Source organism: Panthera pardus, unplaced genomic scaffold (assembly GCF_024362965.1).
Source record: "Panthera pardus isolate Hobbes unplaced genomic scaffold, ASM2436296v1 HiC_scaffold_10, whole genome shotgun sequence".
NCBI lineage: Eukaryota > Metazoa > Chordata > Mammalia > Carnivora > Felidae > Panthera > Panthera pardus.
In genome coordinates this window covers 47,627,682-47,649,561 of record NW_026526655.1, presented here as the reverse complement: position 1 = coordinate 47,649,561, position 21,880 = coordinate 47,627,682, and the positions used below count along the sequence as shown (strand labels likewise).

The 21,880-nt window shown below is 39.7% G+C and overlaps 1 protein-coding gene across 1 annotated transcript in view; it reads left to right on the top strand.

The window, feature by feature from the left end:
- The first annotated feature begins 382 nt into the window (after positions 1-382).
- ITGAV (integrin subunit alpha V) overlaps positions 383-21,880 on the top strand; it is a 91,306-nt gene continuing 69,808 nt past the window's right edge. The window contains exons 1-2 of the mRNA XM_019461605.2: positions 383-677; positions 11,016-11,143. Of these exons, the coding sequence (XP_019317150.1) occupies positions 493-677; positions 11,016-11,143 (313 nt within the window). The 5' untranslated portion in view covers positions 383-492. The remainder of the gene's footprint in view (positions 678-11,015; positions 11,144-21,880) is intronic.

Genomic DNA, 21,880 nt, shown 5'->3' with positions numbered 1-21,880 from the left:
ACTGGGGCTTCGGCATTGGCACCTCGCTCTCGGGACGGGAGGCGACCGCGCGCACGGAAGTGCACCCGGCTCTCTCCAGTCGGAGGACGGCTCTCCTCCTCCTTCACTTCCTCCAGCGCCGCTGCCAGGCCTCCCGGGCCGGCTCCTCCCCCTTCTCTACCTCCTTCCACCGCCCGCGGCAGCACTCAGGCGGGGGGTGCGGCGCTCACCCGCGCAGTCCCGAGCGGGAGCCCAGGCGCGGGGCGGCCGAGCGGGAGGGAGGTCGGGGGCCGCCGGCGCCGCTGTCCCCGCCCCGCGCGCCCTGCGCCCCACTTCCCGGGCGGCCGCTCGGTGGCTCAGCCCTCCCGCCTCCCCGGGCGCTGTCGGGGACTCGCCGCGAAGCGAGCGGCCGGCCAGTTTCGGCGCGCGCAGGCGGCGGCGGGCCGCGGGCACCGTGCGCTCCGGGAGGGGTGGCCGCGGCTCCGGCCTCGGCGCCCCGCGCGCGCTCCGGCGATGGCTTCTCCGCCGCGGCGGCGGCTGCGCCTTCGCCCGCGCCGCCTCCTGCTCCTTCTTCCCGGATTCCTGCTGCCTCTTTGCGGCGCCTTCAACCTCGACGTGGACAGTCCTGCCGAGTACTCCGGCCCCGAAGGAAGTTACTTCGGCTTCGCGGTGGATTTCTTCGTGCCCAGCGCGTCTTCGTAAGTGGCCGCACTTGGAAGGGGAGTCAGCCCCCTCCCCCACCGCGCGCGCCCACCCTGCGTTCCCCGGGGGAGACTGTCCGTCCCCCCACCCCCACCGGGGGTTTAGGTTCTGGGCGGATGGACGGTCTGGGGAGGCGAACCCCCGCGGCACCCACCGCCTCCTCTCAGTGCCCCCCTCGCCTCTCCCCGGACGGACAGCTTTGAAGCAGACGTGCGCTTCAAATTCGGGGCAAGTGGGAAAGCAACAAAGGCTGGTCCCGCCGGACTCCGCGCCGCCCCTGCTAGCGTCTCGGGCTAGGTCAGGCTCATTCCCGAACTTCTTTTTTCTCCGGTACCAGTTTGCCTTCCCCGTAGCCTGCTTCGCAGACTTAAAAAGCCCTCCCCCACACTTTCCGCCTCGCGGGCTGATTCCGTTTCTCGTTCGCTCCTTTTCCAGACATTCTGATGACTAAAATGACCATACCGTCGTAGTAAACTCATTGTGTCTTATCTCTGATACTGTCAGACCTTTGCACATTTGAGGGCGAACGGACGAACTGAATGTGTCATGTGTTCTTTTTATAGTGATTCATTATTTAGGTCATTGTTCACACAGAACAAGGGTGTTTGCTGACTTTTCATTCACTGCGGGTCATTTGAATACTGCAGTATTTAAGAATTCAGTTATGTTTTCAAACTGCTAACGTTTTCGCGTTGCAAAGGCCGTCAGGATTTGTAACAGAGTTAATGTCACTATTGGATTCAGAGTTGTCTCTGACTTGACCGAACCTGACATCATCGTTCTCACCACCTCACCCCCATATTAGCGTTAGAAATGCTGATTTGATAGGTGTTCACTGGATGCCTTCTGACGTTTAAGTCCTGTTTTCAAGAAGGAAGACTATTCTTAGGGCTCTTGGAAATTCTAACATTTTTTCCCTTCTCTTTTTTCTGTATTGAAGGTACTATTTTTGAGGCGGTAGAAGGGGAATAATTTTGATGGCCAGTACTTTGATAGGACCATTTTTCCAACTCGTGTGTGCCTAATTTGAGGGTGATCTAAATATTTTTCAATGATTTATTCATACTGTCTGAGCGTTGATCATCAAAGGTGTTGATGATTGTCTGAGTGTTGATTCATCAAAGGTGACGACCTTGCAGCAGTAAATAGTATGGAAGCAATTAGTGGAAACTAGGCATTGTTTTATGTGGCGAACTCAGTTTTGTTTGTTGTCTTATGTTTCAGCGCTTTCTATCTATCCAGACCTAAGCACAGATTTTCCAAAATGATAAAAAAATGATCACTAAGTTTGGGCAACATTTACTCCCTCCTCATTTGATTTAATCATTCTGCCAGCCTTATCTGTTATTTGAAAGTTCTTTTGTTTCCAGATAGCTTCAAGGGTATGCCTTGATAGTACAGATTTTAGTTGTCATCAGAGGTGCTCTTTTAGCTTTAATTGGTGCAGAAATTCTAGTAGTTTTGAGAAAATATATTGTCTTTTGACAAGAGTAGGTACTTAAATTAGCAAGAGTTAGCGCTTAAATACTTCAGAGCTGATGGAATGTTTTGTAAATGGTATAAGTTGAAACCCTCTGAGTTTAGCAGTGTAAAGATAATGACAAGATGATAAACTTTAAGTGTTGTTACTATGGAAAATGCAGTAATATCGAACTGTTGTCATGAGAGGTTTACCATCTTTGATTGCCAGCCTGGATGGCTTCTTTGACTAATCATTGTAGTTATTGAATATATTATGAATACACAGGTTGCATGACCTCTCATGTGGGCCTTCAATGGTAAGGTAAAATTGAACTTGCTTTGATTCCATATAATATTTTGAAATCTTCATCAGTGACTTTGTTACTGATAGACTAGTGAGTTCTAGATGTAGTCTACCGTAAACAGACATCAATTTTGAGATTAAAAAAAAAAAAAACACATACAAACAAAGGCTTCTTCTTAGCTGTTCAGATTTAACAAAGCTTAGTGTAAAATTATGCTTAATTTTGTAAAAGATACTTTTAAATTTAACAAGCATTGGATCCAAGGTACATGAGGATGTGATTTATATTAACAGCTGCACTTATTGTTGTTGTTATTTGGTGTGATTATAAACTTCTAAAATAAAAAAAAATCCACAAATAACAAAGTGTTTATTAAAGACTCCTTTCTCCTAAAAGAAGAATCCCTTGATCAACGAGGAAGCAACAGTAATGAAGTCTCTTTCCGTTGCTTCAGTTTCTTTTGGTATCTAAATACTCCTAGCAAGCTGTAGAATTATTTTATGTTTCATTTTTGTTGTTATAAAAAATTGTTACTGAGTTAATTTCCATATTGTTGTGAAAACTAATGAGTCACTATTAAAGAAAAGGAAAAATACTAAGGACAAATATTAAGGTGACTCCTCAAGAAATCCCTTCAATCATGAGTCCTAGGTTTAAAGTGAAAGGTCAAAAAAATTGTGATTTAAAATTGTGAAAAATAATAAGTCAGCATTCTGCATTTTTCCCCCTATATACATTAATTTACAGTGACTATATTGCCAAACTTACGTAAAATTTAAAGATCATATACAGGCCATGAAGTAAAGTCACATTTTTCTTGGGGGAATAATTGGAGAAATTGAAAATTGCACCTTAGGTTTAATTAGGATAATGATATCTTGTGTTGATTAGCCTATTTTATAACTCACAAAGCACTTTTACTTATGGTATCTCACTTCACTCTATAGCACAAAGCACCAGGAGAAGTAGGGAAGCAATGAGTTACAGATGAGGACACTGAGGCCAGAAAGGTTTTCAGTCTTTATTTGTTGCTACAGATGCTACATTGCTACAGATGAGGACACTGAGGCCAGAAAGGTTTTCAGTCTTTATTTGTTAGAGTGGATTAGTGTGAGGTCAGGGGCAAGTTGGGATCAAAAGACAGGGTATGAAATTAAAGTCCATTTAATTTTAGGATTCAAATTAAAAAAAAAAAAAATTTAAGTTTACTTATTTTTGAGAGAAAGTGCTAGTGGGGGAGGACCAGAGAGAGGGAGACAGAGGATCTGAAGGTGGCTGTGCACTGACAGCAGAGAGCCTCATGTGGAGCTTGAACCTGTGGACCCTGAGATCATGACCTGAGCTGAAGTCAGACCCGTAACCAACTGAGCCACCTAGGTGTCCCACAAATTTTAAATTTTTAAGAAGAAAGTAACTGGACAATTTTCTTATTTATTCTTCAAATATAAGGTATACAGTTCTCACATCTCTCACATCTCTTAAATACTAATGAAGCCTTGTTTACAGTTGCTTCATGTTCCTGTGACCCCAAGAAGAGGTGTGGGTGAGTTTGCCCTGGTCACAGAAGGTCCTACAGCACATTCAGTAGTTCTCAATTCTGACTTCCTGTTTGCAGCACCTGGAAAACTTTTAAAATAAAACTGCTGCCCTGGCAGCATCTTGGATTTAAAAATAGAGCTTCAACTTCATAATCCCACAGCCTGTGGATCTCTCCTCCTTGACCAGCCCATCTTACCTCCACTCATTTTCACCAAGTGGTGATGTCAGTTGCACCTTTGTTTCTAATAACGGCGCCATCATTTTCTCTGTTGCCCTGGAAATAATTTCATATTCCTCCCTCTCATTTTCTATTTTTCTTTGTCTCTCCTACTGTAGTCCCCTAATATTAGTCAGTGATTAGTCACCAGACAGAAGGTCCTAGAAATTCTTCCTTGTTAATATTTCTTGCATTCATCTCTGCTCTGCACCTGACTTCAGCTTCCTTGATTTCAGCTTAGTCAGAAGGGTGGTCTGTGGCACTCAGATCCTCATCCCTCTCCCCATCCTTTGGCTCTTAGATCTTACACGTTTCTAATAGTTTTATCTTTCTGAAGCATCTTTTTGATCTGGTACTCTACTAAAATTTCCTCAACAGTACGTCCTTGGCCAGAGAGAAAGTCCAGACTGCTTAACCTGGATGAAGCCCCTTTTCCTGACACAACTTGCATGTACTTTTCAATGTTGACGCACAGTTTCTCACCTCAGCGTTGTAACCATGTTCATAACCCTTCTCATAGTGATGCCAGCTCATTTTTGTGAACTTTGTGTGGCTCTGGCTATATTGGTTGTTTATTCTTGTCATAAATAATATACATATATAGACTATACCCTTATAATTTAAAAGGCAAGCTCTGTGTTGATTACTCCTGATTAAGCCCCCCGGGGTTTATAGGACATTATAAAAGAAAAGAGAAAATGTCTAGAATTTACAGTTACTGTGCTTGTTTCATGTCATATAAATATTGACCCTGCAGCACTTTTTTTAAAATGAAAAGTAAATCTGAGACTGGAATTACCTCTCTGAAAAAACATTCATGCTATTTTATACACATTTTTTTCTATATACGGGTGTGGTAATTTTTCGAAAGTTGCTTTTGATGAAGGCTCATTCACTGGTCAGCCCGGAGTCAGCCAGATATATTAGACATGCTTTATCTTGGAGAAGTCAGTGCTGAAACAGCCAAATAACTTAGTTCATTTGGAGGGTTTAAAAAATGTACTTGTCATTGTTTGGCTGGTTGCCTCTCCTTGGTAGTGAAGGTCACATTCCCTGAAGCAACTGCCCTTAAAGTCCACTTTGGATAGGAAGTGCATCCGAAAGGCATCCTCCTGGTTGGTTTCTCTGATCCTCTTGTCTCCCTCTCTCTTCCTCTTCCTTCTCCCTCCCCATCTATTCTTTTTTTCTCCTCCCCACTCCTCCTGTACCTCTCCTTCCCCTTTTTTGTTTTCCATCCTGTCTTCCCCCACCCCCCTTCTCCTGCACTTTCTCCTCACTCCCTTTTTCTTCTACCCCTCCTCCCCCACCAACACACTCTGCTCTTTATCTTTCAGAATTTCTTGTGGCATGATGTTGATTAATAGTCTGCCCGTGTATGTAAACCATAATGACGGACATGTCTTGAGTCATTTGACCAGAATAGTGAGGATAAGGATCCTGATTCTGTTCTTGGGTAAACTTTTGGGAGGAGATGGAGTCTGCCAGCAGAAGGCGGCAGGCATGTGAAACGGAGTTGCTCAGCTTCAGATTTTCACTGCTAATCAGCGAAATCTCTGTCAGCTCCAGCTAACCCCAATTGTCTTCCCCAGCTCCCCACTCTTGTCAGGAAGTGTTGCAAGTCCCCTACTTTGTACCCTTCTTCCTTTTTTTTCCTCTTGAGGTCTTGCATTTAAGTTAATTAATGATCCTTTGAGGAAACTGAGGAAAGGAAAGCCTTTTTGAAAATAGCTTTTTTCTACTTTATTAGAGAGAATAGTTTATTAATTGTTTTTAATTCTGGGGCCATCATCTTATATTTTTATGATGCCTTCAGATTTTCTAAGTTTGTTTTTGTCTACTGTCCACATTCAGAAATCTTTTTAGAAGTAATCACAGTGGGCATTGTTATACAGGAAGCTGAGGCTCAAATATTGAACAAGTGACTTTCTCAGTTGATTTATATCGGGTAATTGTAACCTATAGTATCAAACTGCTTATTAGACAGTGCTGTTTATATTGCCAAATTCTTTCAGCTCTGTCACTTCTCTTACCCTAATTAAGCTGTTACAGACATTAGTTAGACATTCTTAGATGAACTTCAATAATTACTTAATTCTTATAAAGCATTTCATTAGCAGGCTATTTTGTTATTCTAGTAAAAAAATACGTGATGTAAAATTCATCTTCCTAATACATCAACGGGGCTTTTGTTTTCTGTTTTCTGTCTGTTTTTGTTTTTGTTTTCTGTCTGTGTTGCTTTTATATTCCTTAATTTTCTCAAATATCATCTTTTATCATCCTTTACTTTTTATTCTCTATAAATATTTAATTTCTCTTTATATAGCTCCTTCTTAGGACTTAACATTTGTCTAAGGCAGTTTACTGTCTCCATCTCCCCATTTTTCTTTTTTAAAAACTTTCTGTAATATTCTTTAAAAGTAAATATCATGTTGACACTTTGGACAAAGTACTTTTATTCCTCAGCTTTTTTTTCTCCCCCGTTAACCTAGCATTTAGAAATTAACAGTGCTCACACATTCCTTTTATATTATTCTACCATTTCTGTGGCATTTCACCAATGTGCAAGACTGCACATGAAAGTATGCTTAGGAAAACCTAACGAACACCCATGTTAGTACATCTAATTACCCATCATTTCATGCCTACAATGTGCAAATGGCCGGATGAAAAGCAGCAGCCATGTTCATGGTCTTATCCAAGGAATGCGAACTTTGTGCTGCCAGTGGAGTGCAGTTTTCTTTCAGAACCCTCCTACCACGTCCTTTTTTGTGTCTTTGCTGAAGTCCCTTACTGCGGGTAACTTTCCAGCCCTCTCTCATAGTGCCCAAGTAAAGAAAGTGTCTGAAATCCAAAATTAAGAAGAAATATGTATGTAAAGAAATTGTTGTAAGGGTAATTTAAATAATTGGATGTTTAATAGAGGATGATTTTTGGTGGTAGTGGAAATGGCTATTTACATAGGGCTTTCTTAAGATTGAAACCTGTAACTATCGAATTTACTTGCTACCTACCTGTCAATTAAAAAAACTTTTCTTGAGTGCTTGTTATGTGCCAGGCCCAAAGATAAATTAGAGTCTCCTACTTTCAAGAAAGCAATTTATTTATTTATTTTTATTATTTTTAATATTTACTTACCTTTGAGAGAGAAAGAGAGAGAGAGGCAGAGAGAAAGAGAGAGACAGGGAGTGTGTGAGCTGGGGGAGGGGCAGAGAGAGAGAGGGAGACACACAATCTGTCAGCACAGAGCCGGATGAGGGGCTCTAACTGAGATCATGACCTGAGCTGAAGTCGGACACTTAACCGACTGAGTCACCCAGGTACCCCTCAAGGAAGCAATTTATTATAAGGTAGGAAGAATAGCTTTGATTAAAAATAATTATAAAAGATTCTATAATGTGCAATGTGGTGATGGTCAGGAAATGAGTTTTTCTTGGAAATTTCTAGGCAAATTCTGAGAACCACCTCCTTGGTCCTCATCTGGAACCTGGCTGTTACCCAGCACTGAAATCATATGTATACCTGTGATTGTATTATGGTTATTAGGACTATTGCAGGACTTGACCCCAGCCTTTTCAGGTGTAGACCCTGAAAAGTATACTTGTCTGAAATGTTCTTTTCCCTGTCATGCACTCAAAACTCATTGCATCCAGGGGCACCTGGGTGGCTTAGTCGGTTAAGTGTCTGACACTTGAATTCAGCTCAGATCATGGTCTCACAGTTTGGGCACATGAGATGGAGCCCCTCGTGGGGCTCTGTGCTCACAGTGTGGAGCCTGCTTGGGATTCCCTCTCTCCTGCCTCTGCCCTGCTCATGCTCTCTCTCTCTCTCTCTCTCAAAATAAATAAACATTGAAAGAAAATTTTAAAAAAAGCATTTAATCCAGATGAATAGGGGAAGTTTTATGATGTGTATGGCCAAATTTTTGACCTTTTGAAATGGAAAATTCTTTATATTTATAATATAAAATTATATTTATTTACATAAATATTTTAGCTATTAACCAGCTCCCCTGCAGTAAAGGAGTCTGGATGACATTGAGTGCCCTCTTATTCATGGGGGTACGGCCTCTCCTACTCATAGCCTTTTTTTTTTCCTGCTGAGTGAAAACTAAGTTGGTTGTGATGAGAAGGAGCCAGCATTGATGTTTTACTGATGCCAAATATGACTGCATAAAGCTTTATTAAACAGGGTGTGGTTCGGTTGGGAGTTTTGCCTTTATTTTGAGTATGGAGTGTTTTGTTTTTTTTTTTTATTGAGTATGGAGTTTTTTGTTTTTTTTTAATTTTTTTTTTTAACGTTTTTATTTATTTTTGAGACAGAGAGAGACAGAGCATGAACGGGGGAGGGGCAGAGAGAGAGGGAGAGACAGAATCGGAAGCAGGCTCCAGGCTCTGAGCCATCAGCCCAGAGCCCGACGCGGGCTCGAACTCACGGACCCCGAGATCGTGACCTGAGCTGAAGTCGGACGCTTAACCGACTGAGCCACCCAGGCGCCCCGAGTATGGAGTTTTAAGATGAATATCAGAAAGCAGGATTCCTGTAAACCAGCCAGTCAGTCATGCAGCCAGCTCTTGACGAGTCTAAGTATGATTTAGCAGATACCACCGGGAAGAAATGAAATTGAAATTGATAAGTAAAAGTTAAAATGAGCACATTTCATATTAAAATGTAGCTTTGTTCATAACTTTAAAAAAAAAGGAAAGGCAGTGAAGTATTTTCTATGCTACAATTTAAGTGACTAAATGTTTAATGAGGAAGTGAAATAATAATGGTGGTAGCATTTATTGAGGGCCTTCCGTGTATAACTATATCCTGTTTTCTTTTATACTTCAATCAGTTTCTTTTCATTCTCTTTTACTATATCCTCTTTCTTTACCTGACTCCTAAAGGCTCTTGCTCCCCAGAGCTCACTGTTTGCCTCTCTTCTTTCTGAAGCTTCCCGGCATGAACCCATCTACTCTAAGTTGACATTCTCAATACATGATCTCTGAAGCAAAACTCTCCTCAGAGCTCCGGACTACCAATTGGTGTCTAACAGATACTTCAGAGTAACATTGAGAACTGAATTCTTGGTTTTCCTGTAAATATTTAATCTGCCTTCTGCTTCCTTACTCTTCAGGCTTTTTTCTTTTTGTGCAGTAAATTGTTGTCCCATCCATGCACTTCAGAATGAAACCTGGGTGACATTTTTTAATCTTCCCTTTCCCCCATATTACAGCCACCAGCTATTCCTGTTCATTCTATTCCAGATTATTTCCAAAGTCTGCCCACCCATCTCCTTCTCCACCCGCCTTCCCAATCTAGGTCACTATTATCTCCTCCCTTCCCTGCTGAAAGTCTCTTACTTTCCTTGTTCCATTTTGTTCCCCTCCCTCCTTAATCCTTTCCCCAGAAGGCACCAAATATAGTTTTCTCTATTAGATCGTGTCATTCTTTTGCTTAAAAAAAATGCAAAGGCTTCACATGGACCTTATGATAAAATCCAAGAGTATTACATTAGTTGAACGGCCCTGCTTGATTTAGTTCTTGCCAAGCTCCCCACCTTTATCATGTGTCACTCTTAGCTTGCTCTTTTGCCTCAGCCACACCTTTTTCTTGAAACTCTCCAACACTGATCTTTTTCTTGCTGAGGGTCTTTGTCCCTCTGCCCGGGGTGCTCCCATCTACTTCTTCATGCCACACCCTTATCCCACCTTTCTCACCTTGCCTTCCCCCCCAACCCCTCCCCCCACCCCAACACACAAACACTCCTTGGTGACCATCTAATCCTGTACATCTCGGTTTATTTAAAAATAAGTTTCCTTGCTACTTTATCTAAATGAGGTCTTTCCTCTTCCTTCTTTACAGAAAACTTCCTTTGACTTCTCCTTATGTAAAGTAAGTCTTTCCCCTCCATTCCTTCAAGATTACTTTCCTTTATGTAAAGAAGTTTTTCCTTCACAGCATTTGTAAGCATGACTGATTTTCTTGGTCAGGTTCTCTATTTCTTCCCAAAGGGAATGTAAACACCACCGAGAGCAGGAAACGAGGTTGTTTTATTCATGGTGTTGTCCCCAGTGCCCAGCACTGTGCTCTATGTAGACAAGACACTCAAGCTGTTTCTTTTTCTGAATGAATAGAAAAAACTAATGAAAAGGTCTCTTTTGCTTAAAAACTGGACTCTGTATTATTTTGTCTCCTGCTTATTTTATCCTGATAAGAAATTGAATAGCGATCCTATTCTTTGGCCAGGATTGACTAGATTAATCCTCTGAAAAGATAAATTTATTAGTCATTAAAAAAAAATTACTGAAGTACAGTAGTTCCAAAACAAGATATGTTTTCAAAAAGAAAAAAATGATAGTATGTAGAATTACAATACTTTAGAATTATTTATTTATTCATTTTTGCTTAGCGTTCAGGATATAGAAAGTCTATGGCAGACCACACACAAAAAACCATTCAAAAAACCCTAAATCAAAACATCTGTCCCAGATTCTAGCCAGCACACATTTTTAACAGCTTTTTTGAGATGCAGTTGATATATAATAAACTGTATATGTTTAAAGTGTACAGTTTGACCAGCACAGATTTTTAAATGACATGTCACTCTGAAGTTGCCTTATAAGATGTTATTAGCATGGATAAACTGTATTGAATAATGTATGTATGTAAGAGCATCAAATGAATATAGAAGATAGATTATGCCCTCAGTGAATGGTTAAAAATAATTGTGTATAATAGCAAGAGAATGATTGTTCTTTCTAAATCATAGGTTACTGTTTATGCTTTGTGCCATTTAAAATCTTATCTTCCCTTTTGTATTTTATCAGGATGTTTCTTCTGGTGGGAGCACCCAAAGCAAACACTACCCAGCCTGGGATTGTGGAAGGAGGGCAAGTCCTCAAGTGTGACTGGTCTTCTCACCGCGGGTGCCAGCCAATCGAATTCGATGCCACAGGTAAATATTGCAACAGTGGCCCCTTTTCCTTTACCCTCTCTTCCCTTCCCTCCTGTTGGGGAGCAAGAATTTCTGTTTCCATTAAAGGCCCTTCTAGCTGGGCTAAGAATCAAGTTGACAGGAGACAGATTAACAGTAGAAAATCAAAATTAATAGGTGCATGTATGCATGGGGAATCCATATAGACATGGAAATTCTGAAGACAGGCAGAATGAGGTATAATATGTCATCCTGAACTAAGGAGAAAGGGGTTAGGGGTCTGGGATTTCAGAGGAAAGAAATGCATTTCATGGAGTGATAATAAGAGAAGCAGATGTCTGATAATTAGATGTTTGCCCTGCCATACAGATGGGTCACTCAGATAAAGTTTGTCTCTGTTAATAACCCGTATTCTGAGAAAAATACTCAATTTAGCTTCATCTGTGTGGTTAAGGGAGCGACAAAAGTCTCTTGAGTCCACAGGATCTCAAGTGCCTTCAGCTCAAAATAATCCATATGCCAAAATGGCACATGGGGGGGGGGGGTGTGGGTGCTGTCCCGAAACCCCTTCATTCCCCCCATTAGATGTTTATTTAGTATCATTTAATTTTTAAAAGAACTTACTTTAGCTTAAATGTAACAACTTAATAAAACAATTTATATAAGCACTTCAGATCCCTAGGAAGGTTACATGAAGACAAAAGACTTAACATTTTTCCTACAGTTTTGTCATATATGTATAAAAGTCTTAAAAATACATTGTATTTTCACTGCTTTGGTTGTCTTCAGTTTCAAACTGTGTGAATTTGCAGAAATCTGGGGAAGTATATTAAAGTGTTTTTCTGTCTCTTCTGAGAAGAAGGAACAAGGCTTTTTGTCTTTTTCTTTGTCAGCAAAATTGAAGTGCGACTTATTGACAATTATACATCAAGTCCCTAATCATGAAATAATCTAAAACCTTGAGTGGTGCTACCAAAACCAGTTGAGGAATTTTTGTATTCAAGTAGATTTGGTTGACTTAAAAAAAAAATTCTTACCCAAAATTTCTTGGATAAATTATGCATTATGGTTTGGATAACATTAAAATCTTCTCTATAGGGACAAATTTCTGTGTCAGACAAGACTGTGGTGGAAAGGAGAAAAATAGCATGAGGAAGATGGGAAGAAAAAAGTTGAGTTTTACATTTACATCAATGAAATAAAATATATAGAATCCTGTACACATTTGTGTTGGTATATTTGTCTACATTTGTGCAAACTTAGAGAATCTTCAAAGAAATAATGTGGCATTCTTTTGGTAAAATAGTTTTACAAAAGTTTTTTTAACAATTTTGATTTTCTGGCTTTGAGAGAATATTTTAAGATAAGCCTAAAGACAACTAATTTTTTTTTCCATATTGTTGTTTCCTGCTAGTTCTAAAATATATTAGTTCTGGGAATTATAATATTAGTGAAACAGGAATCATGGTGTAGGCTGTTCCATTTGGCATTCTGGTCAGTGCCAAAATGAGTGTCTGTCATTAAGTTAACTCTTAATAGAAATCAGGTCACATATTTGTTTTTTTCCATTTGAAATCATCTACATTAAGCCCTGTTGTATTTTCCATATATGGCTGACATTTGGAAAACCCCAACAGTATGTCAATAGGCTCTATTTGACTACAAATGGAGAAACACCAGTGATTCAAAATAATACGGGTCAGGGCATTTATATCTTCTAACAAAATAAGAAAATAATAAAATGAAACCATACTTTAGTTTTGATAGGTTGTACTTTTCAGATATATTTCTGTACTCAACACCATAGGTTTTTATGGAACACAAGATTATTTATTGCTTGTTTTAAATTTAGCTTTATATACCGTTCTGTTTATTAACAAATTAGTATATGTACTTGGTAAAAAAAAAATTTCAAACAGTCCAAAAAGGGTATACAATGAAAAAAAGGAGTCTCTCACATCAACCTGCTTAGAGGCAGTTGTTCTAAACAATTTCTTTGATCGCTTTAGAATTTTCTTACTCCCACATATGTGTATATCCTTAAAAGACTCACAAATAAGAATATACTCAATATTTCTGTTAAGCACTTGACTCCTCCCCACCCCTCCCAACAATATAAATCTTTTGTAGAGTTTTCCTTTCCATATGTATATATAAGCAAGAGTTTATCTTGTTCTTTGCAAAATACTGATGGTATTTATTCTTTAGTGTATATAGCCTAATTTATTTAACTTGTATTTCCTGTTGCTGGACATTTAGATTGTTTCTAATCTTTTGTAATTATAAACACTGCAGTAGTGAAAAATCTTATATGTATGTATTTATGCAAATGTGTGAGTATGTGTGTAGGATAAAGTCCTAGCAGAGCATTTTTAAATATGTACATTTGAAGTTTTGATAGGTGTGGCAAATTATTCTTCACAGAGGTTTACATTCCCCCAATTTTACAATGGGAAGAATTTTACAATTCCTCCTTTTCTGACATCCATGACAACACCATTTATCATCATACATTTATCTTTGTCAACTTTATATTGTAATTATCCTATCCATATTATGTATCTATTTATGTATATTTTATATGATTATGTTAATTTACATTCCTTTAATGGTAAGATTAATCATCTTTGCATTTGTTTGTAAGCCATAGCATTCCTTTTCTTGTGCACCACTATTTACTATATTTACTTATATTTTCTATTGATTTGTGATTTTAAGAAATGAATTTCAGTTGATGGCATTCTATCCTTTTAGTTGCTTATGCCAAAATCTGGAGTTATGCGTGACATTACATCTATGAGAAAATCAAAATCTAACTGCTTCTTGTCATTCTGCTGCTAACATCCTGGTCTAAGCCACCATTGTCTCCCACCTGCACTGTTGCCCTGGACTCCTGAGTTAGCAAGGGTACTGCCAGGAAAGAGATGGTATGCTTAAATTGGGATAGTTTGAGGAGCTTTTAGTAAAAGAACTATTTTAAAAGAGTACTGTGCAAGGTCTCATTACAATTGGACCCCTTGGCCTGAAGGTAGATCGGGAAGGGAGTGGGTACTAGAATTCAGAGGATTAGGTGGAGAAAGCCACAGGACAGGAGCTGTGGCTTTTGTCCAAGGGCAGTAGCCAGTCCAGAGTAACTGGAAGGGAGGAGCAGGGGAAAAAAACCACCCTGACTCACTCTCTTCCCTCCCTTTGATCCTGTGTGTGCTCCCCACTGGTGGAATCCACATGGGAGCCAGGGGACACGGCAGTCCGTGAGTTCATCCTGGTCAACATCCTGGGCCAAGAGCAGGGTGGATAGGAAACCTGGAGGAGCAGTTGGAAGAGAGCTGGTATGTGTCACTGTTTTCCCCACTTCTGCCCTGGATACTCCCAGACTGTTCTCTACAGCAGCCAGAGTGATTCTTTTAAAACATTCCGATTATAACACTCCTGTTCAGATTCCACTAATACCTTACCATCTGTCTTATAGTAGCCGAGAGGTCCCTGAGTTTCAGTCCACTATTTTTATCTTTAACTTCATCTTCTGCTATTCTCCTCTCCATTCTTTTCCAGCCTCATTGGGTCTCTTTGCAGTGGCTCATAAACAAAAGACACATTTCCACCTCACCCTTGCTTGGGCTCTTCTCTCTGCCTGGAACATTGTTTTCTCAAATGTCCATTGGGTGCCCCCTCCACCCCTACCTTCAAGAATAGCTCAAATACCATCTTCTCAGTCATTCCCTGACCATTTGTTTAAAATTGCAATTGCCCCTTTCCCACTTTGTGCTCTGTCCTCTTTTCTGCTTTATTTTTCCCTGGAATACTCACATTGCTACATAAGGTATTTATGTAAGGTAGTTAATGTCTCCTTCTTTCAATTAGTTTGTATGTTCTATGAGAACAGTTGCGTGTGTGTGTGTGTGTGTGTTTTAATCTGTTTTGTTCACTGCTGTAGCCCTAGGGCCTACAGCAATGCCTGGTGCCTAGTACAAGTTGGTGCTCAGCAGATTGAATAGGTGAGTGAATGAATGGATCATAAGAGCCTTTCCTATAGTGAAGAAATAAAGTTTTAGTTATAGGTGTACAGATAAGTATTTTTTGGTCTGTTCTCTTTTTTCCTGATGATATTTTTGTAATCATGTTGTATAACTTCTGAGACTTCCCTCATAAAAGGAATATATAAATTAAGACTTCATTTTTTACAATTAGAATTTTTGTCCAAATAGGTTTTGTTTTGTTTTGTTAAGACGATAATATAGATTGCAATAAGCTAGTCAGAATAACGTGTATCTAGAAAGACACTGTCAGACTGTGTCTTGACTGTGGAAGAAATGCTTACGTTTAAGCATCCCCCAAACTTGCCTTACACCTCTCCTGAGGAGCTCATTCCATCCAAGCCCAAACATATAAACATCTCTGCACCACAAATATCTTTTTTATCTTTTTCAGCATCTCAAGGGAGGTAGTGGCTTTTCTGTCTATCTTTCCCTCATCTCAGTCGCATGTCAAGGGAGACAATAGCCGAGCATATTAGTGTGGTTTGTGGAGGCGAACTACCTGGGCTCAAACCCTGGTTCTGCATTTACAGCTATTTAACTTGCACTGTCTGTTACTGCCAGCTGCCCGATGCATTGTCCTCATCAGACTTGCTCCTGGGTATGTGTTCAGCTGAATGAGTTAATGTGTGTGTGAGTTCAGACATGTAATGTGCTTAGTACAGGGACTGGCACATTGCGGTGGCTCAGTAAATACAAGCTGCTTTGTATTGTTACCACTTACTCCCTCTGCTTTCTCATGGACACTGCCTGTTCTTTCATTTCTCTCTGTCCCTGCTCTGCATTTGCCCTTTTTCTTTCATTCTCTCTCTCTTTCTCTTTTTATTTTTTAATATTTACTTGAGAGAGAGAATGAGGGAGAAAGTATGAGCTGGGGAGGGACAGAGAGAGAAAGAATCCCAAGGAGGGTCCTTGCTGTCAACACAGAGCCCAACGCAGGGCTTAATCTCATGAACCTGAACTGTGAGATCATGACCTGAGCCTAAGAATCAGATGCGTAACCGACCTAGCCACCCAGGCGCCCCTATTTTTTTCTTTTTTCCTTTCCTTTTCTTTCATTTCTTTTTCTTTTCTTTCCTTCTCTTTTCTCCCTTCTGTTCCCTTCCCTTCCTCTGACTTTTCCTTTCCTGACTTTCAAACATGTTTAAATTGTTTCTACCTGAAAAACTAATCAAAACACCTTCCCCTTGAACATTATCTCCTCTCAGTCATTTTCCTTTCTCTGTCTCTTCACATCCAGGATAATTGAATCCACTTCATCACTTTCCATGTTTAGTCACTTCAGTCTGGCAACTCAGCAGTGGCTCTAACTGAAATCGTTAGTAGCCACCTGCTTCAGTGGACACTTTGGACCCCTCATCTTATTGGACTTTTTACAGTTTGCTCCACTGACCATTCCTTCCTTATTTTAAAGTCTCTGCTCTTTGACTGGAACTCTCATGTCCCCTTATTGTTCCTAACCTTCTTAATGCTGTGGTACAGTTTGCCCTGTGACTCTTCTTTCTTCACTGACTTTATATTTGCTGTACATTGTGATGTCTTGAAAAGGAAATAGGCCTTGGAGTCAGACAAGCTTGTCCAGCTTTGTCATTTTTCCAATGTTAGTTGGGAAAATTACCTACCTTTCTACATTCTGTAATACATTGCTGGGGTGATCATGAAGAATTTAAATTAGGTAGTTTATCTGCTACTTTATTGTGTTTCTGGGTGCAGAAGAGACTTTAATGCTTAAAAGGGCTCCATGCTGATTCTAATACTTTGGAAATAAAATTCATAAAATCATTTTTTTAAATTATATCTGGTTTATATGATGTGGTAGATATCACGACTGTCCATCAGTATCGTGTTTCTAAAACTGTGGCAAAACCTTGAATTTAAATATGCCCATGTGACTTTTTTCTAGCCAATTAAACATGAGTAGAAGTGTATCAATTGTGAGTAGAAGGATTAGGAGTTATTCTTCCTCTCCTCTTACCAGATGCCATAGTAAGTAGTGATAGTTTAAATGATAGAGCCTCCATCAGCCTGGGTCACTGAGTGAGGAAGACGTGAAGCATAGACGCTTTACTAATCTATGATGTACATGTACAAAATAATTCTTTGTTATTTTTAACTAATGGATTTTAGGGACGCTTGTTATTACAGCATAATGCAGCCTAACTGAATTAATACATACAGGGACAGTGACATTGAATGTTATCAGTAGTTGGCTGTTGGAAAATGGTTACTGAAACCCTTTCCTATCTGCATGCCAATTTGATCTTGTCTTTTTGTTCTATTTTACTGGATCCTGAGTGGTTAAGTGACTAGATATCATTGCTTATGCTAAAAATGGTCCTGGGTCAGTAACTGCATTTAGACTGGGAGAAATTGTAAATAGACTGAAAATACATGATAGGGATGCTGTACGCAGCTCTAGGGTTCCCTGAGTATAATGATTTATAAATGGCAGTCCTTTGTGGGAATTCTGAAAGCAATGGCTGTGAAGTATAAGAGGTACCATTCCTTTGGGGCATGAAGCTTTGAAGCTGGGGTAGGTCCTTTCTGCCCACCATATCTTGTTTCTTCCTGTGTGAGCTGTTACCTAGTGAGGCGAAGAGAAGAGCTCTAAATATCCGTATGTATGCACTACTGCACGGGGAAAGTCACGTAAGCACTCTGATCAGGGAGGGATGTCTGCTTCTGTCCTATATCCTCTAAATAGACTGGTGCTATGTGTGGCCTTTGGCAGTTTTGTGAGTCTGAAACTTCAGTTGAGCCTTGAGAAGGCTCCCTGATGATTTTTGCCACAACGTTTGACATTGGTAACTAACTGCATGAAGTATTTTAGGCTCCTTTGTTTCATGGACTGTTTAAGAAAACAATAGTGACTTTTAGCCCTTCCTGTAAAAAGAACAGACCTCAGCCAGCTCCACAATAGGGTGCTTTTTGCCGATCTAGAAATGCTTGGTGTTAAATAGTATATTGTGAACAGCCTTTACCAATTTCCCTCCTCCTCTGTTCCATCAGGTTCTGCTATACAGACAGTCTTAGTGCCCTAACTGAAGCTCTTTTTCTTCATTGAGCTAAAATTTACATTGATTTTTTTTCCTGGTTATGTTATGATGTGTTTGTTTTCCTGGCTAGACTAAGCTCTTCAAAGCAGGGAACAAATTTGTTTCTGCTCACCATTGTATGCTAGTAGTGTATGGAGAGGTAGGGTATACAGATACAGGTATATATGGTAGAATGCATGTGTGTGTATTTTGCATATAGGTTTGGGTTCTTTGTGAAAAGCAATAAAAATTGACTTTGGCTAAATTTAGCTGAACAGGAAGTTATTAGAAGGATATTGATAACTCACTAGTTTTCTAAAAAATGGGCCACAGAAGCTAGCAGAGGAACCATTGGTCCTGTGTTTTACTGCTGCTGGAATCACTGTTGCTGAGCATGGAACAGCAGCAGGAGAATAATTTCTTACACATCCCTGTCTCTATGCATCACTTGCTAGAGATTCAAAGCTTTTGTGGTAGTATCTGAAGGCCTGAGTCTATGTCTCCTGCCTGTGAAAGTCAGGAAAAGCCTGGCTTCTCTCACACAACTAAGAAAAGATAGATTATAAGCTTGTGTCAGGAAACAAAACTTAGCGTCCTTCAAAAGAAGAAAAAGTATAGAAGCAAGAGGGTGCCTTTTTTTCTTTTTGGTTGGAAAATAAGGTAATAGAAAGAAAACATCGTTTAAGAATAAATAGTGTATCTTCACAAAACTAAACTCAAAATGGATGAAAGACCTAAACGTGAGACAGGAAACCATGAAAATCCTTGAGGAGAAAGCAGGCAGAAACCTCTTTGACGTTGGCCACAGCAACTTCTTACTCAACACCTCTTCGGAGGCAAGGAAACAAAAGCAAAAATGAACTGTTGGGATCTCATCAAGATGAAAAGCTTCTACACAGTGAAGGAAACAATCAGCAAAACTAAAAGGCAACCGACAGAATGGGAGAAGATACTTGCAAATGACATATCAGATAAAAGGTTAGTATCCAAAATCTATAAAGAACTTACAAAACTCAACACCCAAAAAACAAATCATCCAGTGAAGAAATGGGCAAAAGACGTGAATAGACACTTCTCCAAAGAAGACATCCAAATGGCCAGCTGACACATGAAAAAATGTTCAACATCACTCATCATCAGGGAAATGCAAATCAATACCATCTCACACCTGTCAGAATGGCTAACAGTAACAACTCAGGCAACAACAGATGTTGGCGAGGATGTGGAGAAAGAGGATCTCTTTTGCACTGCTGGTGGGAATGCAAACTGGTGCAGCCACTCTGGAAAATAGTATGGAGGTTCCTCAAAAAATTAAAAATAGAACTACCCTACAAACCAGCAATTGCACTACTAGGTATTTATCTAAGGGATACCAGTATGCTGTTTTGAAGGAGCACATACACCCCAATGTTTGTAGCAGCACTATCAACAATAGCCAAAGTATGGAAAGAGCCCAAATGTCCATCAATGGATGAATGGATAAAGAAGATGTGGTGTGTGTGTGTGTGTGTGTGTGTGTGTGTGTGTGTGTACATATTACTCGGCAATCAAAAGAATGAAATCTTGCCATTTACAACTACATGGATGGAACTAGAGGGTATTATGCTAAGTGAAATTAGTCAGAGAAAGACAAATATCATATGACTTCACTCATATGAGGACTTTAAGATACAAAACAGATGGATATAAGGGAAGGAAAGCAGAAATAATATAAAAACAGGGAGGGGGACAAAAATCTAAGAGACTCTTAAATATGGAGAGCAAACAGAGGGTGGTTGGTGGGGTTGTGGGAGGGGGAGGGGCTAAATGGGTAAGGGGCATTAAGGAATCTACTTCCGAAATCACTGTTGCACTATATTCAAACTAACTTGGATGTAAATTAAAAAATAAGTAAATTAAAGAATACATGGTGTATCTATTACTGAGTGATAATTTATGGGCTAATTTTATTTTCAGTGTTTACCAAAGATGTAACTGGATGCTTAGACAGTGTATAAATTTGTTGGAAGGTGATTTCACTGTAGCTGGTCACATACATTAAGACACATAGTAGTAGCTAAGGAAGGAAGTCTGGATTTTGTCTTAAAGACAGCATAGCACTTAAAGAAACTAAAGAAGCTCTTAAACAAAAAGATAAATATGCTTAGTGTGCTTTCCTTCCTACTCCAGGGCATGATTTTGGGTAGGTGGAGAGGAGGGAAGATTTCAAAAATATTTTTGGAAGACCAATCTACATTTATTTTATTTGAATTCTGAGTGGTAGACACAAATACATTTATACCGAAATAAAGAAGGCATAACTGGGAAGTATCGAACTCTGCCTGGTGCCTTTGAGGAAGGCTTCCCAGGTCACTTGGTGACATATGATCTAGCTAATGAAAAAGGAAATGGAATTCACTACATATAGAAGAGGGTTCCAAGTAGAGGAAACAGTATGTGCATAGATTAGTAAAAGATGTTTATGAATGAAAAGTAATTCTGTGTGACCCACATACGTGGAATCTGTATGTGAGTATAAAGTTTCTATGTGTAGTGTGAGGGCATTGAGGGCATGATGAGAAATGAAAGTGGAAGTAAGCTGAGGAGACATCTAAATGAAGGCACTCTAGGGGCACCTGGGTGTCTCAGTCAGTTAAACATCTGATTTTGGTTCAGGTCATGATCTCATGGTTCTTGAGTTCAAGCACTGCATTGGGCTCCGCACTGACTGTGTGGAGCGTGCTTGGGATTCTCTCTCTCCCATGCTCTCTGTCCCTCCCCCTCGCTCCCTCTCTCTCTCAAAATAAATACAAAAACTAAAAAAGTACCCTAGCAGTCAACCCAAATCCATTGACTGTAAAGCCTAACACACGTAGAACACTGTATTAAAAATGAAAAGATCTAGATCTCAGTGGGTAGACCTTGGTTCCTTGCCCAACTAAGTACACTTGACATGAACGTTACCTAGAAAATAACACTTTCAGCAATTTTACTAGTCATTATTTTCAGTAGAATTTTATGTTATATGAAATAATGAATATTGCCCTGAATATCTTCAAAATATTATACATATGCCTTTCAAACAATAAGGGAAAATGGAGGGTTCTGTGATTAAAAGTTTAATTTAGTAGAAAACTCAGTGCAAGGTGGCAAGCTTAATTGATTTTTGAATGATATTTATGTATTACAGAGCCTGCAGGAACAAAAGGAAACCTCAGTCTAAAATTTCTTATTTCTTAGATTTGTGAAGTTTTGCTCTTACATATGTTGTTGAGGACTTTCTTTCAAGCTACTGACTTGTGCTTCTCATCTTTTTGTTGTTGTTGTTAACTTTAAACATAACCTTTATTTCATTTCTAGTTGTATTTTTTTGTGTGACTTTTTATTTTTCTTTTTCCTGCTGGTTTTCTTGACTTTATATGTAAACGGAGCCAAAGCTAGAATGTAAAAGGGAAAGCCTAGTGTCTTTCAAATGTTTTACATACTTGTGTAGTGATTGAAATAGTACAATTGGATTTTTTTAAACTAATTTTTTTGTTTGTTTTTTTGAGACAGAACACAAGCGGGGGAGAGGGGTAGAGGGAGAGAGAGAGCGAATCTTAAGCAGGGTTTAAGATCAATGTGGGGCTCCATCCCCCAACCCTGGGTCTGAGCTAAAATCAAGAGTCAGATGCTCAACCAACTAAGCTGCCCAGGCGCCCTGCCCTCTT